Source organism: Saccostrea cucullata, unplaced genomic scaffold, assembly GCF_032062105.1.
Source record: "Saccostrea cucullata isolate Sc308-1 unplaced genomic scaffold, CSIRO_AGI_Scuc_v1 ctg835, whole genome shotgun sequence".
Taxonomy (NCBI): Eukaryota; Metazoa; Mollusca; class Bivalvia; order Ostreida; family Ostreidae; genus Saccostrea; species Saccostrea cuccullata.
The window spans coordinates 106,107-130,749 of record NW_026941234.1 but is presented as its reverse complement, the minus strand read 5'-3'; the positions used below and the strand labels follow the sequence as shown (position 1 = coordinate 130,749).

At 34.7% G+C, this 24,643-nt stretch overlaps 1 protein-coding gene and 1 long non-coding RNA gene across 3 annotated transcripts in view; one reads left to right on the top strand and one right to left on the bottom strand.

Moving 5' to 3' along the window:
- Nucleotides 1-6: 6 nt before the first annotated feature.
- LOC134257472 (epididymal secretory glutathione peroxidase-like) lies at nt 7-3,167 on the bottom strand. Its single transcript, XM_062740085.1, has 3 exons — nt 2,921-3,167; nt 1,893-2,128; nt 7-452 (listed from the first exon to the last, which is right to left on the bottom strand). Exons 1-3 carry the CDS (start codon nt 3,120-3,122, stop codon nt 192-194), a joined length of 699 nt encoding a protein of 232 aa, XP_062596069.1. The 5' UTR covers nt 3,123-3,167; the 3' UTR covers nt 7-191.
- A 4,243-nt stretch (nt 3,168-7,410) lies between these two features.
- LOC134257474 (uncharacterized) overlaps nt 7,411-24,643 on the top strand; it is a 34,502-nt gene continuing 17,269 nt past the window's right edge. Inside the window, exons 1-2 of one of the 2 annotated variants that reach the window (XR_009989920.1) lie at nt 7,411-7,491; nt 8,534-8,667. This is a non-coding gene — a long non-coding RNA (uncharacterized LOC134257474). Of the gene's footprint in view, nt 7,492-7,553; nt 7,573-8,533; nt 8,668-24,643 lie in introns of those variants that run through there. The other variant, XR_009989921.1, reaches the window with a different exon arrangement.

The window sequence follows — 24,643 nt, the reverse complement described above, 5'->3', positions numbered from 1 at the left end:
ATCATAAAATTGTTTATTATTTTGTCATAGAAAAACATAAATGCATCAAAATTTATTATACAAAAATATTCTAGAAAAAGACCACCCAACCTGACATTTGAAACAATGCCTAATACCAAACCCGATCAAACGGTACGCACGTGAGTGAAGATCATATGTAGCTACTAGTATTTGAGAACCAACACGGCTTTTTATTCCTTTTGGTATTTTGATTCCAGTATGTGTAACTCATTTTCAATACAGGAGCTGTTACAGGACCTGGTATCAAGGAGAGCAGTCGAGATGTTTAGAATGTCCATTGGTTCAACAGCAGACAGGAATCGGTAAACAGGAACGCCATCTCCATCTACAAGGAACTTCTCGAAGTTCCATGCAACATCTCGTGTCTTGAATTTGGACCAGAAACATTCGTGTGGGTTAAATTTGGCTTCATCTGGAAGACGACATCGTTCCTGCGGACAAAAATATAAATCAGATCATTGACATATAAAAGAGAATGTTTCTTTTTTTTTTATAAAGGACATTGTCCACTTTATTGAAAATGAAGCTAATCAAGGGACGATGGAGGTGACTGAATGTCGAGAATAATAATATAACCTTACTTTCTTCAATGTTCTTGGCGCAAGTCAGCATGCAAAAATTAAACAAAGAATTACAGCAACAAGGGTATTGCAAGATTAAAGGGAATTTTTAATCATTTGCCAGTAATTGAAGATTCGAGAGCACATAGTTTTTACTCTGTCCCTACCTCTGCCTGTAAATCAGTCTGTTTGTCCGCAAAAACTCAAACCTTGTCAATATCTCTTGAATGGTTGGTACAGGACTTTCAAATTCCATTTGAATTATCGTTATAAGATCCTTCCTTTGGGTAACAATGAAAATAACATTTTGCTCTTGGCCTTAAAGTTCTACCTACTTTTATAGTATTATACTTTACATTTGGTCATAACTTTAGAACGAAATTTTCTTCTTTCCACATCTATACATTGTACATGTATTACATGTCACCAGATCTTCTTATGGGTACCAACACTTTGTCCTCATGATCTTGACGTTTAAGGTTGACCTACATTTGCAAAAACTAACATCGCCTATAACTTGTAAAAAGCTGGTGCTATAGCATTCATATTTCTCTGATGTATTTCTTGTGACAAGAACCTCTTTAGAAAAACGAATATTGTTAATATTTTCTGAATGTTATGTGCTGGGCTTTCATATTTCTAAAATGTATTTTTGCGACAAGGCCTTCCTTTGGTACCAAAAAGATCTTTACCGTGGAGTTTGACTTACAGTTACAAAACTCCAATGGCATTCAAGATGTCTTTTATTGAGCTTGACATGGCACGCAACTATTGATAGTCTTTTATTTGTTATAGTGTGAACAAAACTTATATAACTTCGAAAGTTATGACCAATGGTGTACAATCCTATAATAAAACTATATTTGCTATTATCTGATTCTCGATTCCTAATATATGCTTTTTAAAACTCGGAAGAAAAAATATGGTGTGTTTTTTCTTTATCAGATATAATGTTGCACTGTTAAAAGTAAATAAAGATTACCAATCAAATAAATGCAAAGAAAATTCATGTTTTTCGCCAGCAGTAAGGCACTTGCATTATATATGTGTGTCAAGACAACCATTTAAAGATATATAATGTACACTAAACACGGACGGTGTTATTTCTTTAATTGCAATTCAAACCAACATGAGATGGCCATTATTTTTATCGTTTGGAGTTGTCAGCACTATCTCCATCATTTCCGTCTGCGGTTAACTATTAGAGAGTCTGGTGCTATGTTCATTTCCCAGGGAAATGCAAACAGGAAATTATTTTTACATTTCAATTAAATAAAAATGTTAAAGCTACTGGCATATTTTTTTTGTTACCTTTAAATACGTATAAACTTTTAACTCCTTTTCTCCATTTATATTCCCTTTTCCCATTATATCGAAAGCGGGGGTAAACCCGCTTCCCGGACGAACATATTGCAGGCCATTTAGAAGTTCTGTTTTATTGTCCGCTGGTTCTTGGTGGCCAAACTGGTTACACGGAAATCCTAGGACCTTAAGTTTAGGATTAAAGCTGACATATGCATTCAATTGGTGGTACTGATAGGTAAACCCTGAAATATATGCAGATAGACTTAATTAATGTAATGACCGAGACATTTATATTACTCATTAACCATGTTATAGAAAGGTCGCAAAATTGCGCACTTCGAGTTAGCTGGAGGAATTGTAATTTGAAAACCACACTATCGATCGAACGCCGGCAGAAAATAAAAAAGAGTTTTCGTTAAAAAAGACAATCTTTGGCTATATGAGGAGGATCACTTTGGTTTCATAAACATGACATGATAATTAATTTTCACAAAAACAATCTCAAGTGATTTATTGACGTGAAGCTGTGTGCATCTGCCCTGTGTCAGCTTGCACGTTATAGTTATTAGCGTTCTCTTTCAGTGAAATATATGTTACAAGAAAAGTTGTGAATATATTTTTGCTAACAAGTCAATATATGTAAGAGAGGTATAAATAATTGTCTGGTAGATTGAAATCGGTATTTGTAATCTTCTGGTGATACGTCGATGAATTCATTAAGTTCTCATCTTTACAATCAGTTTATTGACATGTTTGTATTAAGCAGCTGTAGGATATAACGGATATAGGCTTTCTTTTTTATGTTGTCTCAATAAAACGGATTAAGTTTTACACTCTAATAGGCAAAAAAGGAAACGAGCTCCGTAATCTTTTCTTTAAATGACGAATTGGTCAAAATAATTCCGTTGTTTTGCATCAAAGTGTATCCAAAATAGGGTTTTTTTCCACAACAAAATAAAAAGACAAATGATTTCCTTAATTGATATGATCTAATCAAAAACTACATCCATTATATGTGTTGAATTACTAATTACCTCAGAAAGTAGCTAAATTTACCACCAAGGTTACATTCCCTGCAAACTCCTGCAGCGTCCGATTTTCTCCCTCTAGGTCTACAATCTGCAGGTCATAGAAACTCTTATCGTTTGGAAGTCTGTCGCAAACTGTATACCACTTTGCACATTGTGCAGGTAAGAGAACAGTTAGAGATAACAAAGGAAGAAGTAGTGGATTCATTCTTGTCCTAAACCATACTTCATAGACAACATCAACCAGTGCAATGAATATATACTAACATCTGTTGTCATCCGTCATTGTTTGTAATGGGGTTCAACGGAGGCTATTTTCGTCTGTGTATAAAACTGCTAGATCTTTTCTCCTGCATTCTGGCCCCTGGACTGCTGTTTGTTGTTAATCGTTCATTATCTGAAATGTCACATGAAGGCTCCGGCTGCCGGGGGGTTATTTAGTATTTTGTTACACAATTTGTTTATGCAAACTTCGTCATATATACGTGTGTGGCTAAAAAGGCGGGTTTTATTAATACCCGAAATTTCATACGACTTGTTCAACAAATAGAAAAGATCTACCATGATAAGTTTTGTATAAACATTATATCTTCAAATTTAGAAGAGAGTTAAAGTTGTAAAATTTTTCGAATGACTTACTTTTTTTGGAAGTTGAATATTTCTCTATAACAATTTGAAATTTTATTTTGGTTTTATTGATCATAAAACTTTAAACTACACACTAATTAATCATAATATATTTTAGCAGGAAAAAAAGTTTCTCAAAATTGCAGCTCATATTGCTTTAAGGTCATATAGGAAATTCATGGCTCTCACGAAGTGCTCTACAGTCGCGAAGTAAGGAGTCGATCCTTACGTCGCGCGTACGAATCTCACTGTGTGACATAGAGACCGGTCCTTCGGAAGAGACTTATAAATCGAAGTCCCGTGTCGCAGTAGGTGCTGGCAAGAAAAAGATCCCTCATTGCGTATTGCCCCTAAGTGCCGAGTATAGGACAACGTTTGTTGCTTTAAACCGGCAAGTGGTGGCGTCTCCAAATGAAATATAAGGAGATAACGAACAGTATTTAAGCTCAAAAGTCCAAAGAACAATACAAAATATGAGCGAAGAAAAAAAGGACCTCCAAAACATTAGAGTTGGGATCAGATGCCATGGAGGAGTGAGTATCCCCTGCCGAGTGGTCACACCCACAGTGTACTCCTTGTCATGATAAAGAAATAACGGAAAAATCCGTGGTCAATTCAGTGTGTCGTAAATAGAGGACTAATAATTAGTATGAAAACGTCAGTCAGCATTTGACTCAATAATAAATTTTATTTACTGACAAGGTCATTGTATCGACCATAGAAATAACGAAATGATAACTTTAAAAATTTTCGAGAGGGATGTTAACGACATTCAATCTTCTTGAGGAAGACAATGCGTTATATTTGTTTTGAATTATGTATTCTTTTGAATTTTTAAAACTTTATATGACTGATATTATTCCTTTGTGTGAAATAACTATTTTAAATAGCATTATTCATTCTTTAATCCGTTTCTTTGCACGAAGTCTTCTTAATTTCTCAACTCTCAAAATATACGCGTACAAAATCGACCTTTTGTTAGCTTCTTTATGACACTCCAATAAGGATTTTTAAAAAATGCTCCATTGCGGAAAATTGATTATCGATACTAGTACATGTTCTGAATTAGATTCTAGAAATTTTGAAAAAGTGAACCTTTTAACGGTACGTATTTAGATGACAATCTTACTTATAGGCAAATTCACAATAAGAGATTCCCGTCACGAACAGAACTCTAAATCACAATTAATTCATGAATAACACAAACTTTCAGAAATCAGCAATTCTCAAAGATTTATCTTCAGATAGGTAATCTGAATAATCGAATACCAGATTTTGTCACAATGTTAAAAATGGATGCAAAAAAGGTTAAGAATTACATAGAAAACTAATCAAAGTCGCATATTTAAGCCCCAAAGAAAATTTTTGATTTAATATTTTAGGGATTTATTAGTAACGTCAAATATATATTAAGCTATATGATGCTATTAATGTTAGGTAATATGATTTTTTTTATCGTAAAATTGTATACATTTAAGTAGCAACAAGAAAAACATATTTTTTTTTAATGTCCATCAGAAACAATGGTATGTGAAGGTAGCGGTCAGTAATTATGCTCGAAATTCCACCGAAGATTAACAAATCAGGAGCAAAGTAAACACGGATCCCCAAAGCATCAAAGGTGGGCTTAAGCGCCAAGGAGGTGCACATTTAAGCATTCCCCGTGTGTGCTTCTGTAAACAATTCAGTGTAAAAAAAAAATGGAATAATAATTTGTATGTCAGAAAAAATATGTCGGTCGATATACGACTTAAATAAATGAAAGTATTTGTTTGCTGGCAAAGTAATTATTGATTGCTTTATTTACTAAAAGGTGGTTAATATTCTTGTTTCATCAACTTTTTGTCAACACTTGTCTCGATTAAGAAATTATTCGAAACCAGAACATGATCTTGCATCGAATCAAGTGGGGAAACAATATCTCCACATGCAGGTGCTACATAAATGAGGGAAGATGACGAAAAAAAGTTTAAAACATCATGTTTATCATAAAGCTTTGTTGTTAAGTTTACTTACCATTTAGTTTTTCCTACAAAAATATCCAAACGTGAAACAGACTTGTCAGACTCTGTGGTAATACAGTATCTTTTATCCTGAATTCAGAGCACAGGCACTTGTTTTGGAAATAATTTTTGTAACCCATTGTATAATAATTATACAATGGGTTAAAAATTTATTTCCGAAAAAGTGTCCGTGGTTCAGAGGTAAACATCGAATCAAAGTTTTTGAATGAATTCAGCTTCGGTTTATGGATACAGAAATACAAGCATATCTTTAATTCTTTCTCCTTAATATCAGTATACAGAATCAAAATGTTTTGGGTTTTTTTCTTCAAGAAAATAAGTTTTCAGATGATCAGTATCAAGAGAAATACAAAAAACATATTATTTGCAAGCATAACAAAAAAAGCTCCGAAAAACTGATAGTATGACAGAGTAAAAGAACACATGCAAACCCATGTCTATTAAATGGCACAGGCCAACAAATCTTAAATTCAGCTATACTTGAAGTTCAAGAATGTTTCCATTTGAACAAAAGTTAACTCCTGTATTCCTTTCCTTGAAAATAGAAACGAAGACATACTTTGTATTTATAATTTTTTCTATGAAAAAAAATAATGGTTATTTTTAAACAAAGTATTTTCATACGTCCAAATTACTGATAAAACGAATCGAAATGATGTAAGGTCATTTTGTATTACTTGAATATACTGTAGTTAGGTAACAATGATACATTCTACATTGCCGTGTACAGTTTTTGTTATTGTTTTCAAGCCAAAATAATAGTCTTTTTATGACTTTGGAATTGGTCTGTTTACTAAAAAGCTTTCACGAATATTCTCTTTTGTTAAATTACTGTATTCAAATGAACATTACTTTTGTCGTTTTCCGGAACAGAGAATAAACGCCCGAAAAGACAGCTGACTGATAACATTAGTGTTTTGAGTGAACTTTGACGAAAAATGAAAAAGGTAACAATTGAAGTGATCAATCTACAAAAAGATCCATAAAAAAGCATAGTGAACAACTGAACATGGCATAAAAGCGGTGAGATCAGATGCTTAAGAGGGGTAAACATTTCCCAATGACCTGATACTCCTGTTGTAAGCCTTATATGCATTAATCAGGAAGACGAAACATTCAAATTCAGTATAAAAACAAAGACCAAAAAAAATCGGTTTGAAACATGTTTTCCAAAATACGACCCCGTATGGTACAAACCAGGGCCCAAGAACATTTACTGAGAACAGACTTAATTCAAAATTCAAAACTTTGATTTTCCATATCTTGAGTTTTATTCAATGTATTTGCTTTAAAAATTTGCAATTTTGTTTAAAAATCTTATATTTATGATGGAAATTTTTCCTTGGTTATCAAAATTTTTTCACAAGTTACACTGCTTTGAAAATTTGAGATTTAAAAGTCTGTTCTCAGTTTATGGTCTTCGAGTCGGGTCATTTTAACTACCATGGAAATTTCGAAACGCTGACTTTAAGGAGGCTGGGGGGTCAACAAATTAATCACAAATTAACCACAAAATTTATTTTATATTTTAAGATATGGTATCTTAAGCTGTCAACTATCATTTGGCAAAGAAAAAATTCATAAATTTTAGTTTTAAAATTTCATCATTTTTGTATATCTTTATCTGGAGCTCTTCTTTTAAAGGAGATCGAAATAGTCTGAAGATGGCTGCCACCCCCCAGCCTCGTTAAACGAGGCTGTTGAAATCCCTTTAACATCAACGTATCTTTCAGTAGCCTTCCCCAGTTTAAGAATTGAACGTATTCGGAGGATGCTCTCCGATACTGAATAAGTTGGGAGATGTAAGAACCATGGACAAATAAGTAAGTGATAGCGGAATATTACTACAAGAAAGCTGACTACGGAAAAGATTAATCATCTCGTTTATTATACAATTAAATTGTTAGGTGGCCCATGTCATCTACAGTAAGTAAAACATCCCAATTTGCGAGAGATTTGACAGACTCTCTGGTATCTTTTATTTCACGTTCTCTGTGATATACTGAGGTGACATATGAATGGAACTAACTACATATGGTTAATTGATAATGCATTATCGATATATATTTTAATGTTGAGTTGAAGGTCACAGCAAGTATTTTCTTCTTCTAATGTAGAAGTTCTTTTTCATATTGAAATAAAAAAAGGTCGGCTAGTCTAAATGGGCACAATAAATGCCTTTAAAAATTCATACAAACGTTGGAAGACCATGTATCCTAAGACTACATAAATGTTGTAATTGATTAACTATGTATATTTTTAACTTTTATGTAGAATCAGAGCGATTTTTAACAAAGTAATTTCGTTGAAGACCGATCAAAAGATAAGAAAATATCTGACATTGATTGTTTTTAATAAGCAGTTCTCGACGGTATCAAAAAGGTTAATCAATGAAATCTTTCATCAAAATCGCATATTTTTTACATAGAATAGTAGATAAGTGAACCAAAATTAATAATAATTCTTAATCCACAGTTTAAGACAACAAAGAAGCATGCATGTATTCGGAAACTTAGCTGATACTATTTCCATTTCATTCGACGTTCGAACAAAAACACTTTTTGGGGGGAAATGGCTGATTCCAAACGTTTAACAAATTATAGTTTTATCACAAACAGCTTAAAGATGTAAATATTTTTTTTATCTAATAAAATACTTTTTCATTTATAGTGTATACAGAGGATTGTTAACTTTATGCTTATTATTTGGGCTGGTAAATGTCAATAATATCCACAAAGTATCATTACAGACATAAAATAAATGTACCCAATATTATTAGAATGCAGCAGGTCTTTGCATGTCATACTGAATTTTCGAATTGGGATGACCATTAAATTATACGACAGTCATGTTACAGCGTTTGGCAATCAGCAAGCTGACGTAAATTTAAGGTTATAAATGCAATTATACGTTATTTTCTTACTGTCCATTCCCCTACTCAAAAATTTTTATTGAATTTTGTCAACAGATAACAGTAAGGAAGTTTTGGGCTGTCATTTTGTATTTTATATCCGTGAACGGAAATGAGGGACACGTCAGTAACATTTGCCGAAGATGAACTGCAATTTGGAAACAGGATGCTTGTTTTCACACCTTCCAAAGGTAAAATTTCATTTGACATAAAACAACAATTACGGTGATGAATTGTGTGTGGAGAGATGGGGAATGATAGACCTGGCTTAACAATTAATGTTACTTGCGGTAATCAAAGTTGAGAGCTTCTGAAATAGAACAGCATACCTGAAACCCGCGTGTAAAAAGTGCTTCATCATCACCATCGATCAGCTAGCCAATAATGAATATAGAATATTTTTCCTTTTCTTAACAAACGAATTTCCGCAGATAAAATACAATTTCGACAGAAATAAATTCACGTGATGACGTTTAAAACAGTAAATTTAGAATGTGCCAGTAGTATCGCCAGCTAGGAACAGCACACATTAATGAATATTTAAGAAAAAAAAACAGTTCTATACTTCTTTTAGACACAATTCTAAAATTAGGCTGGCCTTCGTTATTCCGAAACTAACTGAGGATTCAATGCGCAAGTCATATTTGTTCAAATTAATGAAAATCAAAGAATGTTTCTGCCTGTTTATCGTAAAGGAACCATTTTCGAGTATATACTTCCAAAAATTAAAGTGAATACTGAAAGGGAGAAAAAAATTGATCGAAACTACAATCAAGAATCGACAGATGTCTCCATTGACTAGCCTGTCTTCTAGAGATTTGTTTCTTAACCCTAGCTCTGTTCACTTGACTTGGTGCACTGAATATGAAATGTTATTTTTTAAATCGATTTTGGTCTTTCATAGTGCTTACATTGCAGATATCTCTAAATCCTCTTAATAGTCCTGACAGAATGTTTAATGATAAATTATATTCGGTTTTAAGGGAAAGAAAATCTCTCTGTTTTCATTTTCCAAAGTACCTCTTTTGAGTGCAAACGATTCTTACACCGAAACACGATAGGTCAATTATGTTGATGTTACTTTTAGGGTTAATCATTAATAGTTTAAATTATCTCTTTTTATGAATTTCTTTTTGCAAATTCTGTTTATCATCTGGGTTATTTAAACTCATTTTCAGTCATTTGTAATGCCATTAGTGTTTTGATTCTGCTCATGATTGATTTTTTTTTGCAGGATTAAATGTTCGATATCTTCACACTTTTCAGTGATTAGCTGTTGAAAATACAAGTTAAGTATATGGTCAACACATCAGAAGACAGGGCACGGATCAGGAATCAGGAAGGTCTTCTTTCTCAAGTGTCCGGGAGGCGTGAATCGTTAGACTATCGAGGTAAAAATTACCATCATATTATAAATTCATGGAGTTCCGACGCATGCTGAATTTTGTACCATCAAAAGGCAGTTTATCTGACAGTAAGAATACAAGGAAATGAACCACTAAAGTGCTTTGATAGAACAAAAGGTTTATTAGAATGATTGACGGTTAAAATGAAATAAAATAAATTGGGTCCAATTATCAATATACTGTATCTTCTTTGAGACGTAGCTAAAATGTTCGTAATTAGTTCTCCATAAATTAGTAACGTTCATTATTGTATTTTTTTTTTTATTCCGCATGCAATTGTTCGGTCTTAATTTAAATATAAAGACAGAATACACTTATTTTCAAATAAATGCTTTGTACTCTCAAAGGAAAATAAATGTTGCTCAATAATGGAGAATTACAGTGTATGAGGTTATCAACCCAATGTTTTGAATATGCTGTCATTAACTGTTTTAACTACAGTAATGTATTTACTTTTGTACATTCCCTGTGTCAATATCTATTATCTAGTATTATTTCAGATGACAATTATTTATATTAAGTGACTATAGTGATTTTTAATTTCAGGATTATTTCTCTTGTCCGAACATCGCAATCATAATACGTGACTAGTACCATTGTACGTGAAAACCAAGGAGATAGTTATGATTATTTTTAACGATATTTTTTATATAACAAGCAAATTCAGAAAATTGTGTTCCCCTGCTTTCTCAGTCCTGTGAAATGATTTATTACGTATTGTAAATGTCTTGTCTCTCAAGGCCTGTCTGTCAATCATGTAAAAACATTATATATTTTGAATACAATACCAGATGAGTGCGGGGAATTGAATTTTACCGCTCCAGACGAAACAATTCCGATTCTACTGACAGTACATTACAAGCTTATAGCAAGAAGAAATAGTTTGTTCGAATTTTCGAAATACCACATACGAGGGTTGATCCAAACGTAATGTCACAACTTCAGTAGAATTGCTATTAGTCGACGTAAATTAACAAAACTATACATGATGAAGACTATATCTATTTCAAATCAGTCCTGAAAAATTCAAATTAAAATAATTTTTACTTTTCAAAATATCGAATTATATACAAAGTGCGACTCTGGTAGTCGCCGCACCTAAGTAACGTCATATGACGGATATACACTGTACTCCGTTATACACTTTAACGCTTCCCCTTAGCTTCATTTAAAAATATTTGAGATTAACAAACAGATTCACATATTTCACTTTCTTTAAGAATTATTAGCACCAATTATACACTCACTCTATCTATAATTTTGTCCTCTATCAAAATTCTTTGAACAGTACCATAAGACAAACTTAAAGTTCTTCGTATCGCTTAAACCGTGACACGTCTCTCTTTTTTGACAACGTCAGACACCATTGAACGCTTTCGCCCGACCTCCTATCTTTCGGTCTCTCTGTCCTTTGCTGATCATTCAATGATCCATGATTCAATGATCCACGCCCAAAATTGCTGAAACCATCGATAAACAAGTCGCTTATCTATATTCTTTCCTCTATGAGTCTGATTTATCATCATATCTTTCTCTACTGGTGATTTCCCGATTTTGAAAGAAAAACGCATTGCGGCTCGTTTCGGCGTTTTATTCCATTTCGACATTTCCTTTGTTCAATATATCAGATGAAACAACGATGTTTATGATCAAAAATAGCAATGAGGTTATTTAATTTTAAAATAAAGACTAGAAAATGTCGAAAACTTTTGTCTTTTTAAATATTGGAAAATTAGACGCTTTTTTTTTTAGATGAATTTGTAAGTGTTTGTCTTTTTTCATTCTAACAATATACACTTTAAAACGTGACGTTTTCTTGTGACGCGGCGACACCCTCTATGATTAATGGTTTAAACGTCTATAAAATTAATTCTCTTAAACATTACTAAATCAAATTTTTAATTTGGATTAGATTTATTCTTATGCACATTTTTGTACATTATATTTGATACTATGACGCCAAATATTAAAGATATCGACACAGTGACATTACTTTTGGATCAACCCTCATATATTGCTTGGAAGCAGATGTAAATATAGGTTTAAATTTCCGTTTTCTTCTTCTCTTTTTTTTTTGGTAGAAGCGCAACATTTTAAAAGCTTTTGTAAAATGTAAAAACGTAAAATGCAACACTTTTACTCTTCATATTTCAGCTATACCATGTTTATTTATTGGCATTTTCTCTGGTTTATCACTACATACTTATGTACCTAAGTTGGCTTCGTCGCCATGCTGTTCTCAGTGGCGAATATGCATTTTTACTGTGAAAATTATCACTTGAGTCTTTCGTCCCAGAAATATATTCACAGCTTATTGTGTTTTCATTAATTCCACGCACATCCACTTCAAAGCTTTTGTTAGCTCTACTGGTCAGAGACCAGAAGAGCTTATGCGACAGTAATGCGTCCGTCATCCGTCCGTCTGTCTGTGAACAATTTTTCAAAATGCTACTCCTCCTACAGTTTCGGTCTGATTTCAATTATAACTTTGCACACAAGTAGACTATACCAAGATACATAATTCTGTTTATCGGTTTTTGTTTTCGATGAACGATGTTGCCTTGGTTACTAAAAATAGAAATTTCCGTGAAATACTTTTGAAATGCTACTCCTCGTACAGATTTGGTCCGATTTCAATTTAACTTGGCACACAAGTAGACTACACTAATATACATAATTCTGTATATCGGTTTTTGATTTCGACGAATGGTGTTGCCTGGTTTAGAATACTAAAAATAAATATTTCTGTGAAATACTTTTAAAATGTTATTCCAAATACAGTTTTGGTCTGATTTTAATATAATTTGGTATGCAAGTAGACTAACTGAGATACATAATCAGTTTTGTGTTTTTGATTTTGATGAACGATGATGCCATGGTAACTAAAATTGAAAATTCTGTAAAATTTTATTCACAGCTACTCATACAGTTGTAGTCTTATCTTAATCTAGCTTCAAAAAGAGACTTAATCAAGGATCATTATTCTATTTATTGCTTTTGGAAAGTTTTATGTCCCAACTGCTACTTTTCTCTTCCTTTATTATGAGTACAAACCAGTAGAGCTACAGTCTCGACAGAGACTTCTGGTTTTTCTTTATAATTTCGTATTCAATGCAATATGTCCATCAAGGCCATTGCGCCTGATCCCACCTCTGATGTTGTAGAGGTCCTTGTTTGATCTTCTCCTGAATATAACCCCCCCCCCCCCAAATATCTCCAATAGTTTGTAGACCACATTTAATAAAAGACTCTATATATAGGCTTTTGCCTCGAAATTGTATATCCCCTTGCTTGAAAAGTGGGAGGGTATATAGTGATCGGGATGCCCGTCCGTCCGTCTGTTACGCTTTGATGTACACATCTCTTATCGCAACTCCTCTTATACCACTGAATGAAATTTAACAAGTAGTGTGGGCACTGAGCTCACTAAATGATACCCAATAGACACTCATAGAATATTTGTTACATGGTGCCATTGTTCACCTCCTGTTTTACCTTTTGATCTGACACATCTGGGTTTCCCATGGCAAAACGTGAATACTACATTCTCTCTATAAAATTGAAGGGTATCCATCTCTTATCCGCAAATCCTTCTATATCACCGAATGAAATTTAATGATACTTTCACAGAATCTTTACATACTGCAATTGTGCACCTCCGATTTGAAGTAATACCATCTTCCCCTGGTGATTTATTAATTTTTAATGATTATTTTATGAATTTCTTTTTCATTTATATCGCGATCAAGCATTACTTTTTGATTTAAGACTTATTTCGGGTCTCCCAGACCAAATCATGAACTTTGCATTAGAATCATTTGGGATGCGGGGGGATTATTTAGTAGGTTCAGTGCTTACTGTATCTTTAGCTTTTATTGTTTGGATAGACTTAAATATTTTTCGTTATCCCCACACCAGGTCTGACAGAAACGATTTGAACATTCTGCTTTTTGGTTATTCACCACAACTTATTTCTTAAATCAAGTTTTAACAAAATACATTTTTTTTTAAAATTCAACTTTTTTATAAACATTTCTCGAATGGATGTAAAACAACAATCAATTATACCGTTTCTTGTGAAAAATTTCTTCTTATCACTCACAGAGCACTTCAAACTTTAAAAGACCACCCTGAGCCAAAATTCATTTTAAGGTCCTACCGTAACAACGAGTTTGCCAGGATCCTTGATCGAAATAATAAACACTTTATCTTTTTCAAGATTTTAACGTACCGGGTGTGTGTATTCAGCTATCATTGTTGCAAAAAGTGTTTACGAGTTTATTCCATTTTTTCCCCAAATTTCTTTAGAAGCCTAGTCCCGTCTTTGATTATAATATATGAAATATGAAGATACATGTTACGAACAGTATTCAAGTACAAAGGTCCACTCAAACAATACAAATGAGAAGCAGAGCAAACTCGGATCTCTTAAAAAATTACAGATGGGCTCAGATGCCTCTACGCCTTTAATCATTTTCAATTCTTGACGACTTATCTTCCAGACTTCTATTTAAGAGTTTCGATTGACACAGCAAAAAATACAGCAAGGTCATATTGGAGGAAAACATGGTAAACAGAATTTTAAATATAATGACACAGAAGATTGACTCAGTTGCCCTATCAGTTTTATAACCCTACTTGAAAAGTAGGAGGGTATATAGTGATCGGAATATGATGTTCATCCGTCTGTCACGCTTTGGAGTACCCATCTTAAGTTGTCTTAACTTCTCTTGTCGCACTAAATGAAATTTAATGAGCCTTTCACAGAATTACATGTCATTGAGACCTACTATTTTACTTTTTGATCCGACTTAATTTTGGGTTTCCCATAGCAAAACATGGACCGACACAGACATTCCATTCTTTCTATAATATTGAAGGGTATCCATTTCTTATCCACAAATCCTCCTATACCACTTAATAAAATTTAATGATGGTTTCACAAATTCGGAACATACTAAAGACCTGATATACTAAAGACCTGATATTTGACCTGATGAAAAAATATTTCATATAAATTATCAATTTAAACATTACATTTCATATTTCTGGGGCAAAAATATTAATGATAGTATCTAATGCTTTACTAGAATACACTTTTAGTGGATAAAAAGTAGATTTTTTGCTAGGTATGAAGGTATATTCACAAAACTCGATGACCTGATATTTTGAATGACCTATTTTTACTTTACAGACCTGATATTTTTAAATGAAATGGAATTGCTGCAAATATTCAAATTTTGTCAAGTTTAACATTGAAATCTGCCTTATTCAGGTCATTGAAATCCATCACATCATTTAAAAATATCAGGTCATTAAAAAATATCAGGTCTTTAGTAGGAAATGATCAGGTCATTTCAAATTATCAGGTCATTTTTTTTCTTTAATTCTGGCAAAAACAAAAAAATTGTCTCAAAACCATTTAAAGTGTGTAATTTTTCTGAAAGAGTTAAAATACAATATCAGGTCATTCAAAACCTTCCATTGAAAGTCATTTATAAAAATATCAGGTCTTCACTAGAAATATCAGGTCATTCAAAATATAAGGTCAACAGGTTTTTGTAAGAACACCCCGATACAAAGAAAAAATTCACAGTGTTATCTACTAAAAGTGTATTTTAGTATAGTATTATCAATAATTTTCTCCCAAAAAATTGAAACAGATTGTTTAAATTGATAATTTTATGTGAAATTTTTTTTTTCATCAGGTTAAATTATCAGGTCTTTAGTATGTTCCCACAAATTCTTTATTACACAGTGCTATTTAACGTTTGATCTGACACTTATTTCGGGTCTCCCAGAGCAAAACATGGACTTTGCAATTATAATCAGAGAGGCGGGAGTATCATTTAGTGTGCCCAGTGCTCACAAAATCTCTAGTTCATGTGTCCGGATACAATGAACTCAGCTACCTTTGGATAATGCTGTTTACCTTTATATAAGGGTTATTCAGTTACATATATCAAGTTTTGATGTGTAACATTGTGAATACAAGCAGAATACTCCTCCTTTAATATGAACCTTCCTCAACATGGTGACGGATGTCTCTGTATCGCTTGCAAATGCAGAGAAAATATGGACAATTACTCTCAAGTTAAGGAATCCATGCTTCTTTTCAGCCCAGGAAAGTTTTTTTTTTCAAGTTAAAATTGTGTAACATTTCTTTGCCTTGCTGTCCTAAGCCCATTTCTAAAATGATGTATTGGGTTCGTTTTCTCTTAGTATACTCACTGTCTTATTCCACATTCATTTGCATGAAATTCAGTATTTTAACGTTTAACATTTCAGTATCTTTTCCAAAAATTATTGAAACATTGAACAAATGCGTGAGCCTTCGTTTTGGAATCCATCGTAAGTTGAACAAGAGGCCCAGGGGCCACATCGCTCACCTGAGCTAAGAAAATGCACATTTCAGATTAGAACTGAAAGTTTACTGAGAGGGTGGGGGGGGGGGGGCTTGAATTTTACTCCCCCCCAGGGGGTCATGATTTGAACAAACTAGAATCTACACCACCTGAGATGATTACCTATAAACATACTAAGCATGGCTTTGAAGTACTTGAAAAGAAGATTTTAAAAGGTTTCCCTATATATTCCTATGTAAAACTTTTATCGGCCATTTGGCCCCACCCTACCCCTGGGGGTCATGATTTGAACAAACTTAATTCTACACTACCTGGGGATAATTTCACAGGAGTTTCATCTTTCCTGTCTCAATGGTTCTTGAGAAGAAGATTTTTTCAATATATTCCTATGTAAAACTTTGATCGACCATTTTAGCCCCACCCTACCCCCGGGGGGTCATGATTTGAACAAAATTGAATCTACACTACTTGAGGATGATTCCACATGTTTCATCTTTCCTGGCCCAGTGGTTCTTGAGAAGAAGATTTTTAAAGAATTTTCCTATATATTCCTATGTAAAACTTTGATCAGCCATTTTGGCCCCACCCTACCCCCGGGGGTCATGATTTGAACAAACTTGAATCTACACTACCTGAGGATGATTCCACATGAGTTTTATCTTTCCTGGCCCAGTGGTTCTTGAGAAAAAGATTTTTTAAAAATGCCATTAATTTTTCTCTAATTCATAATTATCTCCCCTTGAAAAAGGGCGTGGCCCTTTATTTGAACAAACTTGAATCCCCTTCACCCAAGGATACTTTGTAGCAAGTTTGGTTGAAATTGGTCCAGCGGTTCTTGAGAAGAAGTCGAAAATGTGAAAAGTTTACAACGACGACGACGACAACAACGACAACGACAGACGACGGACAAATTTTGATCAGAATAGCTCACTTGAGCCTTTGGCTCAGGTGAGCTAAAAACCGTAATCGCTTGTACTTCGTCATTAAAATACTTCCTCTCTCTGACTATGGATAATTTTATTCCAGATACAAGCATTTCCCTTTGTAACATTGAAATCCACCAAGCACCGATCTCAGTTTCAATTGCAGTGAAGTTTGGATAAAATAATTTAATGCTGCCAAAATTTCATTTAGATGATTAGAACATTACCCGTAACCAAAGAGTTAACTTTTTTGAATATCCTTGACACTGTGCTGAGAATACACTTGGAAAACCATAAGCACTGAAATTATTTATTAATGATCAGTCCATGAAATACAATAGGCAGTGTTTGAAAGGGAAAATCATAACAATAGGCTTATTGACAGACAGCCTTAAAGGAACTGGTTTAACACCTTTGTTGTGCAAACTTCATTCCATTATTTTTTTCCCAAGACTTTGCCAATGTACCCTAGCACATCTGTGATTTAAGATACAATGTGTCTTCTGATTAGATAATTTGTCATTGACAGAGGGAAATCGGGCACCACATTTTGACATTTCATCACACGGAATAATGTACTTTTGTCTTTTTCTTTCGAAACAAAGTAATATTCAGTTTTTTGGCAAAACATCATCATTTACTTGCAACAATTCGAAATAAATATCAAATTATATTCCGTTAAAACGTAAAGAAGTTTCGTCTTTTAAAGGCGGTGAATTTCTCTTACTTGCCACCGTTAATTCAGTGAAATCCGTTCTGTCTGATTTGTTTTCCTATTCCTCTTTATTTTCTAACCCAACAATCTCATCTCTCTATACTTTATGTCACGGTTCTAATTTAAAAATTAAATGATTATTATTAAATATTTGCTTTAATGCTTTGCGCAATATTATGTACGTATTCTGATTGGCGCGCATAGCCAATCGAATACTACCAGTTTTGCAGGTATGTGAGAGCCATGTGCGAGTGTTTTGTTTTATACAGGTGAATTTCTATTTTTAGCACTTCCTTTACGTATGACTGACCAGTGACCTGCCATGGACCAATGGATTTCGTTATACTAATTTATATGCATGTTTTACTAACCCGTGCACTAATATACTGTAAACCAACTTTTATTCGCGACGACTTTATTTCGCGATTTACCGGGTATAAACTAGTTCGCGACGATTAAGTTTCGCGATCAAGACTACTTTGGATCTGTTGTTAATAGGCAGATAGACCTCAAGTACCGGTTTGCGGCGAGTAAAATTCGCGATGACGGACCTATCGCGAACATCGCGAAAATTTCTTGCACGCGAATAAAAGTTTGTTTACAGTATATAAAGTAAGAAACTCGCCGAAATCCCCACCCCAAGTTCTCAGCCTTTACGTTAACAGATTGCATATTTATATAACCTTATATCGATTCAATCGATGTACAGCATATACGTATAGTATTTTTATGACTTAATACTGGATGCCTGGTAAAAAGTTTATTAATCTTGTAATTCATTTACTTTTTAGCTCTACTGGTCAGAGACCAGAAGAGCTTATGCGATAGTAATGCGTCCGGCGTCCGTCCGTCTGTCCGTCTGTCTGTCCGTCTGTCTGTAAACAATTTTTCAAAATGCTACTCCTCGTACAGTTTTGGTCTAATTTCAATATAACTTGGCACACAAGTAGACTACACTAAGATACATAATTTTGTGTATCGGTTTTTGATTTCGATGAACGGTGTTGCCGTGGTTACTAAAAATAGAAATTTCTGTGAAATTCTTTCAAAATGCTACTCCTCCTACAGTTTTGGTCTGATTTCAGTATAACTTGGCACACAAGTAGACTACACTAAGATACATAATTCTGTGTATCGGTTTTTGATTTCGATTAACGGTGTTGCCGTGGTTACTAAAAATAGAAATTTCTGTGAAATTCTTTCAAAATGCTACTCCTCCTACAGTTTTGGTCTGATTTCAGTATAACTTGGCACACAAGTAGACTACACTAAGATACATAATTCTATGTATCGGTTTTTGATTTTGATGAATGGTGTTGCCGTGGTTACTAAAAATAGAAATTTCTGTGAAATTGTTTCAAAATGCTACTCCTCCTACAATTTTGGTCTGATTTCAGTATAACTTGGCACACAAGTAGACTACACTAAGATACATAATTCTGTGTATCGGTTTTTGATTTTCGATGAACGGTGTTGCCGTGGTTACTAAAAATAGAAATTTCTGTGAAATTGTTTCAAAATGCTACTCCTCATACAGTTTTGATCTGATTTCAGTATAAGTTGGCAAACAAGTAGAATACACTAAGATACATAATTCTGTTTATCGGTTTTTGATTTCGATGAACGGTGTTGCCGTGGTTACTAAAAATAGAAATTTCTGTGAAATTCTTTCAAAATGCTACTCCTCCTACAGTTTTGGTTTGATTTCAGTATAACTTGGCACACAAGTAGACTACACTAAGATACATAATTCTGTGTATCAGTGTTTGATTTCGATGAACGATGTTGCCGTGGTTACTAAAAATAGAAATTTCTGTAAAATTCTTTCAAAATGCTACTCCTCCTACAGTTTTGGTCTGATTTCAATATAACTTGGCACACAAGTAGACTACACTAAGATACATAATTCTGTATATCGGTTTTTGATTTCGATGAATGGTGTTGTCGTGGTTACTAAAATTAGAAATATCTGTAAAATTGTTTCAAAATGCTACTCCTCCTACAGTTTTGGTCTGATTTCAGTATAACTTGGCACACAAGTAGAATACACTAAGATACATAATTCTGTTTATCGAATTTTAATTTTGATGAACGGTGTTGCCGTGGTTACTAAAAATAGAAATGTCTGTAAAATTGTTTCAAAATGCTACTCCTCCTACAGTTTTGGTCTGATTTCAGTATAACTTGGCACACAAGTAGACTACACTAAGAACATAAAGAGACACTATCAACGATCATTATTCTATTTAATGCTGTTTATAAAGTTTCAAATCCCAGCTGCTTAAGTACTTTCTCTTCCTTTGCTATAAGTTCAAACCAGTAGAGCTTCAGTCTCGACAGAGACTTCTGGTTTAATTTATGTAACGATCTACTGGCAGTCGTTTAAATATCTTTTAATAATGTTGAAATGTCTTTATGTTTTGTGTTTGTCTATGTGTATTGTTTTGTATGAGTGTTGTGAGAATGTTTTTATATTTTCTAGGTTTTTCTTTATATCCATTAATAAATTGTTAAACGACCGAACCAGTTTTGTTTTGAATCTTTCGAACAAGACCGCGACCCTGTGACAAATGGCGCCCACGTGAATTTCTAACTTGAAGTGAATACTACAGTGATGTGTATATTGGTTGATTTCAACGATGAATTATCGTCAACTTCAAGTTTTCCAATGGATGCTGACCAGGGTCCAGTAATCCACTGAGGGACGAGAGGATTGTCCACAACGCCCGTGTGTACGTGTCCAATGCCTATTACTTCCCCATGGATACACGGCATCCTACTGGCTTGAGCTAGTGGGTTAACCCTTAAGCTCAATCGGTAGAGCACGGGACTGGTAAGCCAGAGGTCTCCGGTGCGATCCCCAGCAGAGGCAATAAATTGTCTCTGTTATATTTAAAACGTATATATTTTAATAGATTGATTAAGTTTGTAATGTTATGTGTGATAGGGGAGGGAGGATGGCTCGGATATGTCAAGCACAATACATCATGTCAACATGTGCAGCCATTTATTAGCTGGTTCCCTAAACACATCCTTGAATCTATTTCTCAAAACGTTTGGGCTTTCGTACTTCTCGTCCAGATCGCGTACGATAACTTCCAGTAAGATTACGTGGAGATTGTGGTTCCGAAACGATGGCACTCTGAGAGTCTATTGCTGTATCGGACTCCTGTGAACTGTTTGGCTCATCGTCAATGGAAATTGCTAGTTTCAAGTTGAAGTTTTTCTCCTTTAAAATAAGAATGTCCTTCATGTTTTTCGGTATTCCCCTTCCGGTGAGGTCATCCAGTACGATCGGTTTTCATTCTTCATCATATAACCCGGTTTCCATTCATCTTTGTGTCTGAATCGAACAGCTTGTCCCATAGAAATCTTTGGTTGATCTCGAGCTGAGCGATTGAAATAATATTGTTGTCTCCTTTCCGCTTCCTTTCGATCCTTGATGACGTCTTTGGGTTTCACCATTCTTGGTCATAAGTTGCTTTATGGTAACAGGTAGTATGGATCGGAACTCTCTGCTCATCAATAACTTTGCTGGTGATTCTGTATCCGTTGGTGTGTTCCTGTATTCCAGCATGGCCAAATAAAGGTCACTTCCGTCAACTCTCGATTTCTCAAGTAGACGTTTCACTGTTTGAACTGTCCTCTCTGCAAGTCCGTTAGCTTGTTGATGGTAAGGACTAGAAGTAGTATGCTGAAAGTTTCAATCCCTAGCAAATTGTCTGAATTCCTGCGAAATATACTGAGGTCAGTTGTCATTCTTGACTTCATAGGGAATGCCATGTCTCGCAAAAATGGACTGCAACGAGTTCTTTTTCAATCTGTGCGTATCTTGTTTCAGCATCTGTAAGCGCCCTCGATGCATATGCTATAGGTTTGTTATTTTGTAGAACGAAAGCTCCTAATCCTGACTTTGATGCATCTACACTTACAATCACAGGTTTCTTGACATCAAAAAATGTAAGAACTGGTGCTTCAGATAAAACTCTTGATTTCTTAGAATGAACTCTCCTGCTCATGGTCCCAATGAAATGTCACATCCTTCCTTACAAGTGTTCGGATGGGTTGTGTTATTCTCGACATATTGGTTATGAACTTTGCCAGATAGTTGATGGTCCCTAATAGTCGTTCAACTCCCTTTGTGTCCTCTGGTGGGGGCATCTTAGTGATGGCTTCTATCTTCCTGGGATCTGGTTTGACACCTTCACAATGATATGTGTCCAATGTATGTAACTTCAGAACTTCGAAATACACATTTTGTCTTTGTTAAGAGTCAAATTTATCTCTTTAAACTTTTCTAGCACTGTTCTTAATCTCTGGTCGTGTTCCTCTCGAGAAGTTCCCCAGACTAAAATACCACCTATGTCCACTTCCACTCCAGGAATGTGGCTGAAATGTTGTGAGATGCGCTTCTGGAAAGTTCATGAGCACTTTTTATTCCAAATGGCATCCTTCGGAAACAATAACGACCAAAAGATGTGTTGAATATTGTTAGTTTTTGGCTTTCCGAGTCAAGTGGTATCTGCCAAGAACCACTGTTGGTGTCCAGTTTCCTAAAAAACTTTGGGACTTGCAAGACGAGTAGTGATCTCCGCAATCGTGGGTAGTTGATAGTACTCTCGCTTGATTGCCTTATTCAAATCCCGTGGGTCCAGACATATCCTTAATTTACCATTGGACTTTTCCGCACATACGATGGAACTAACCCATTCTGTTGGCTCGTCCACTTTTCCAATGACGCCCCGGGACTCTATTCCATCTTTTGAGGCTTTTAAATCATCTCGAATTGCTGCTGGAAATGTTCTAAGTGGGTGTACAACCGGTTTCACTGTGGAATCAATCTGTATGTGGTACGGTTCCTGCAAACATCCTAAACCTTTGAAAACTGATGAGAACTCATCGTATAGTTCTGCATCCTCTTCCTTTTTCTGAGTCGCCATTGTGAATTTTACCAGTCCAAGATCTACACAAGATTTGAGTCCAAGCAATTTTATAGTGTCTGTTTTAGTCAAATAGAACTCCAAGTTGTGAACCTTGTTTCTAAGAAAACACTTTTCGATAATAGGTAGGTGGTTGCCAGTATAACTCGTCAACTTTACTGAGGTTTTCGTGATCTGTTTTTTCACTGGTAGTTTACTCAACACATCTCTGGATATAATGTTCACTTGTGAGCCTGTGTCGATCTTCAGTTTTACAGTCATTTTGCTGAACTCGAGATTCACATATGCCTCATCCTTGACAACAGTACTTGGCGTTTTGTTCACTGCGTCTATAAAGAATTCTTCATTTGTCGGTACTTCATCATGCTCGTATTCACATTTTTAGTTCTCCACATTTTCGCAAAGTGAATTGGCTTGTTGCATTCAGGCAGCTTTTCCCGTAAGCTGGACATTTCCTTACATCATGTCTAGTCCCATACTTTCCACAAGTTTTCAATTTACTTTTCTGTTCATGCGAGCTTACCGGTCTTGTGCTGTGTTTCCTATTGTTGTTTCTGTTAGCTGACTGCCTGAGATGGTCTCGGTCTTTTGATTTCTTGAACACTGCGGCTGCGGTAGCTTCCTCGCTGTGTAAGTCTTCAAGGTGAATAGCAGACTCCTCATTTGCTCTGCAAACACTCAGTGCGCTCTCCAATGTCAGTTTGTTGTCACAAAGTAACCTCTCTTTCACTTTCTCAAAGTTTACACCACAAACAATACGATCGCGCAACATATCCTCCTCTAATGCTCCAATTTTACAGTTTTTAGCTATCACACGCAAATCTGTAATATATTCTGATCGATTGTCTCTGCTTTACCTTGTTGCCGTGTGTGGAATCTGTGTCTCCATACCGTTATGTTTTCCCGGGGTGCATAGTACTCCTTGAATTTTTTAAACAAGGGTTCTATCTTGTCCTTGTCGTCATCCGGAATTGTCATCGTGTTGAAAATTTCACGCCCATCTTTTCCGATTATGTAGAGGAATGCACTGCAAAGATCCTTTTCATCCCGCCCGCACATGGCTACAGTATGTTTAAATATAACAGCATGGTTTGTTCCCATTTCCTCCATCGTTCGGGGAGATTTCCATCTGATGATGAAAAATCCAATTCCGGTGGTGGTCTTATGTGCTCCATCTGACACCATGTAATGTTATGTGTGATAGGGGAGGGAGGATGGTTCGGATATGTCAAGCACAATACTGAATACATGTCAACATGTGCAGCCATTTATTAGCTGGTTCCCTAAACTGGTTACAAAACGAAAGTAGAAGTAAAAGTAAACTTGGTATCCGGAATAAAGTTATTAATATTACAAAGTTTTTCACTGTACGCAACGGCTCATGCACGTCAGGCAGTGTAATATTAGGTCTGCTAAGTTTTTCTAACGGCAAAAGATCAAAATATATCTCTTCGAACGTTGTTTCATCATAATACTCTACCAGTGAATTAGTACAAATCTTTTTGAAATGCCAGTATATGTTACAGATAGAGACATATACTGTAAAATAATCATCCAGAAGTGGCCTGAAGGTAGACAATTTCCTATTTTACCGCCATGCTGTTAAGCATTTGATTCGGTTCCTAATCTAAATCATGAATACGTTTAATACCATAATAACTTAGAGTATGCTCTGAGTACGATACTTTTTTTTATACCGAGCCAATCTACTGACAGATAAGTTGATGTTAGAAGAATTTCAACAACTATGTTTAAGTCAACCTTATGCAAATTCTATGGTCACTATAATGTCCTTTTAACAAAAATAATCTAACTACC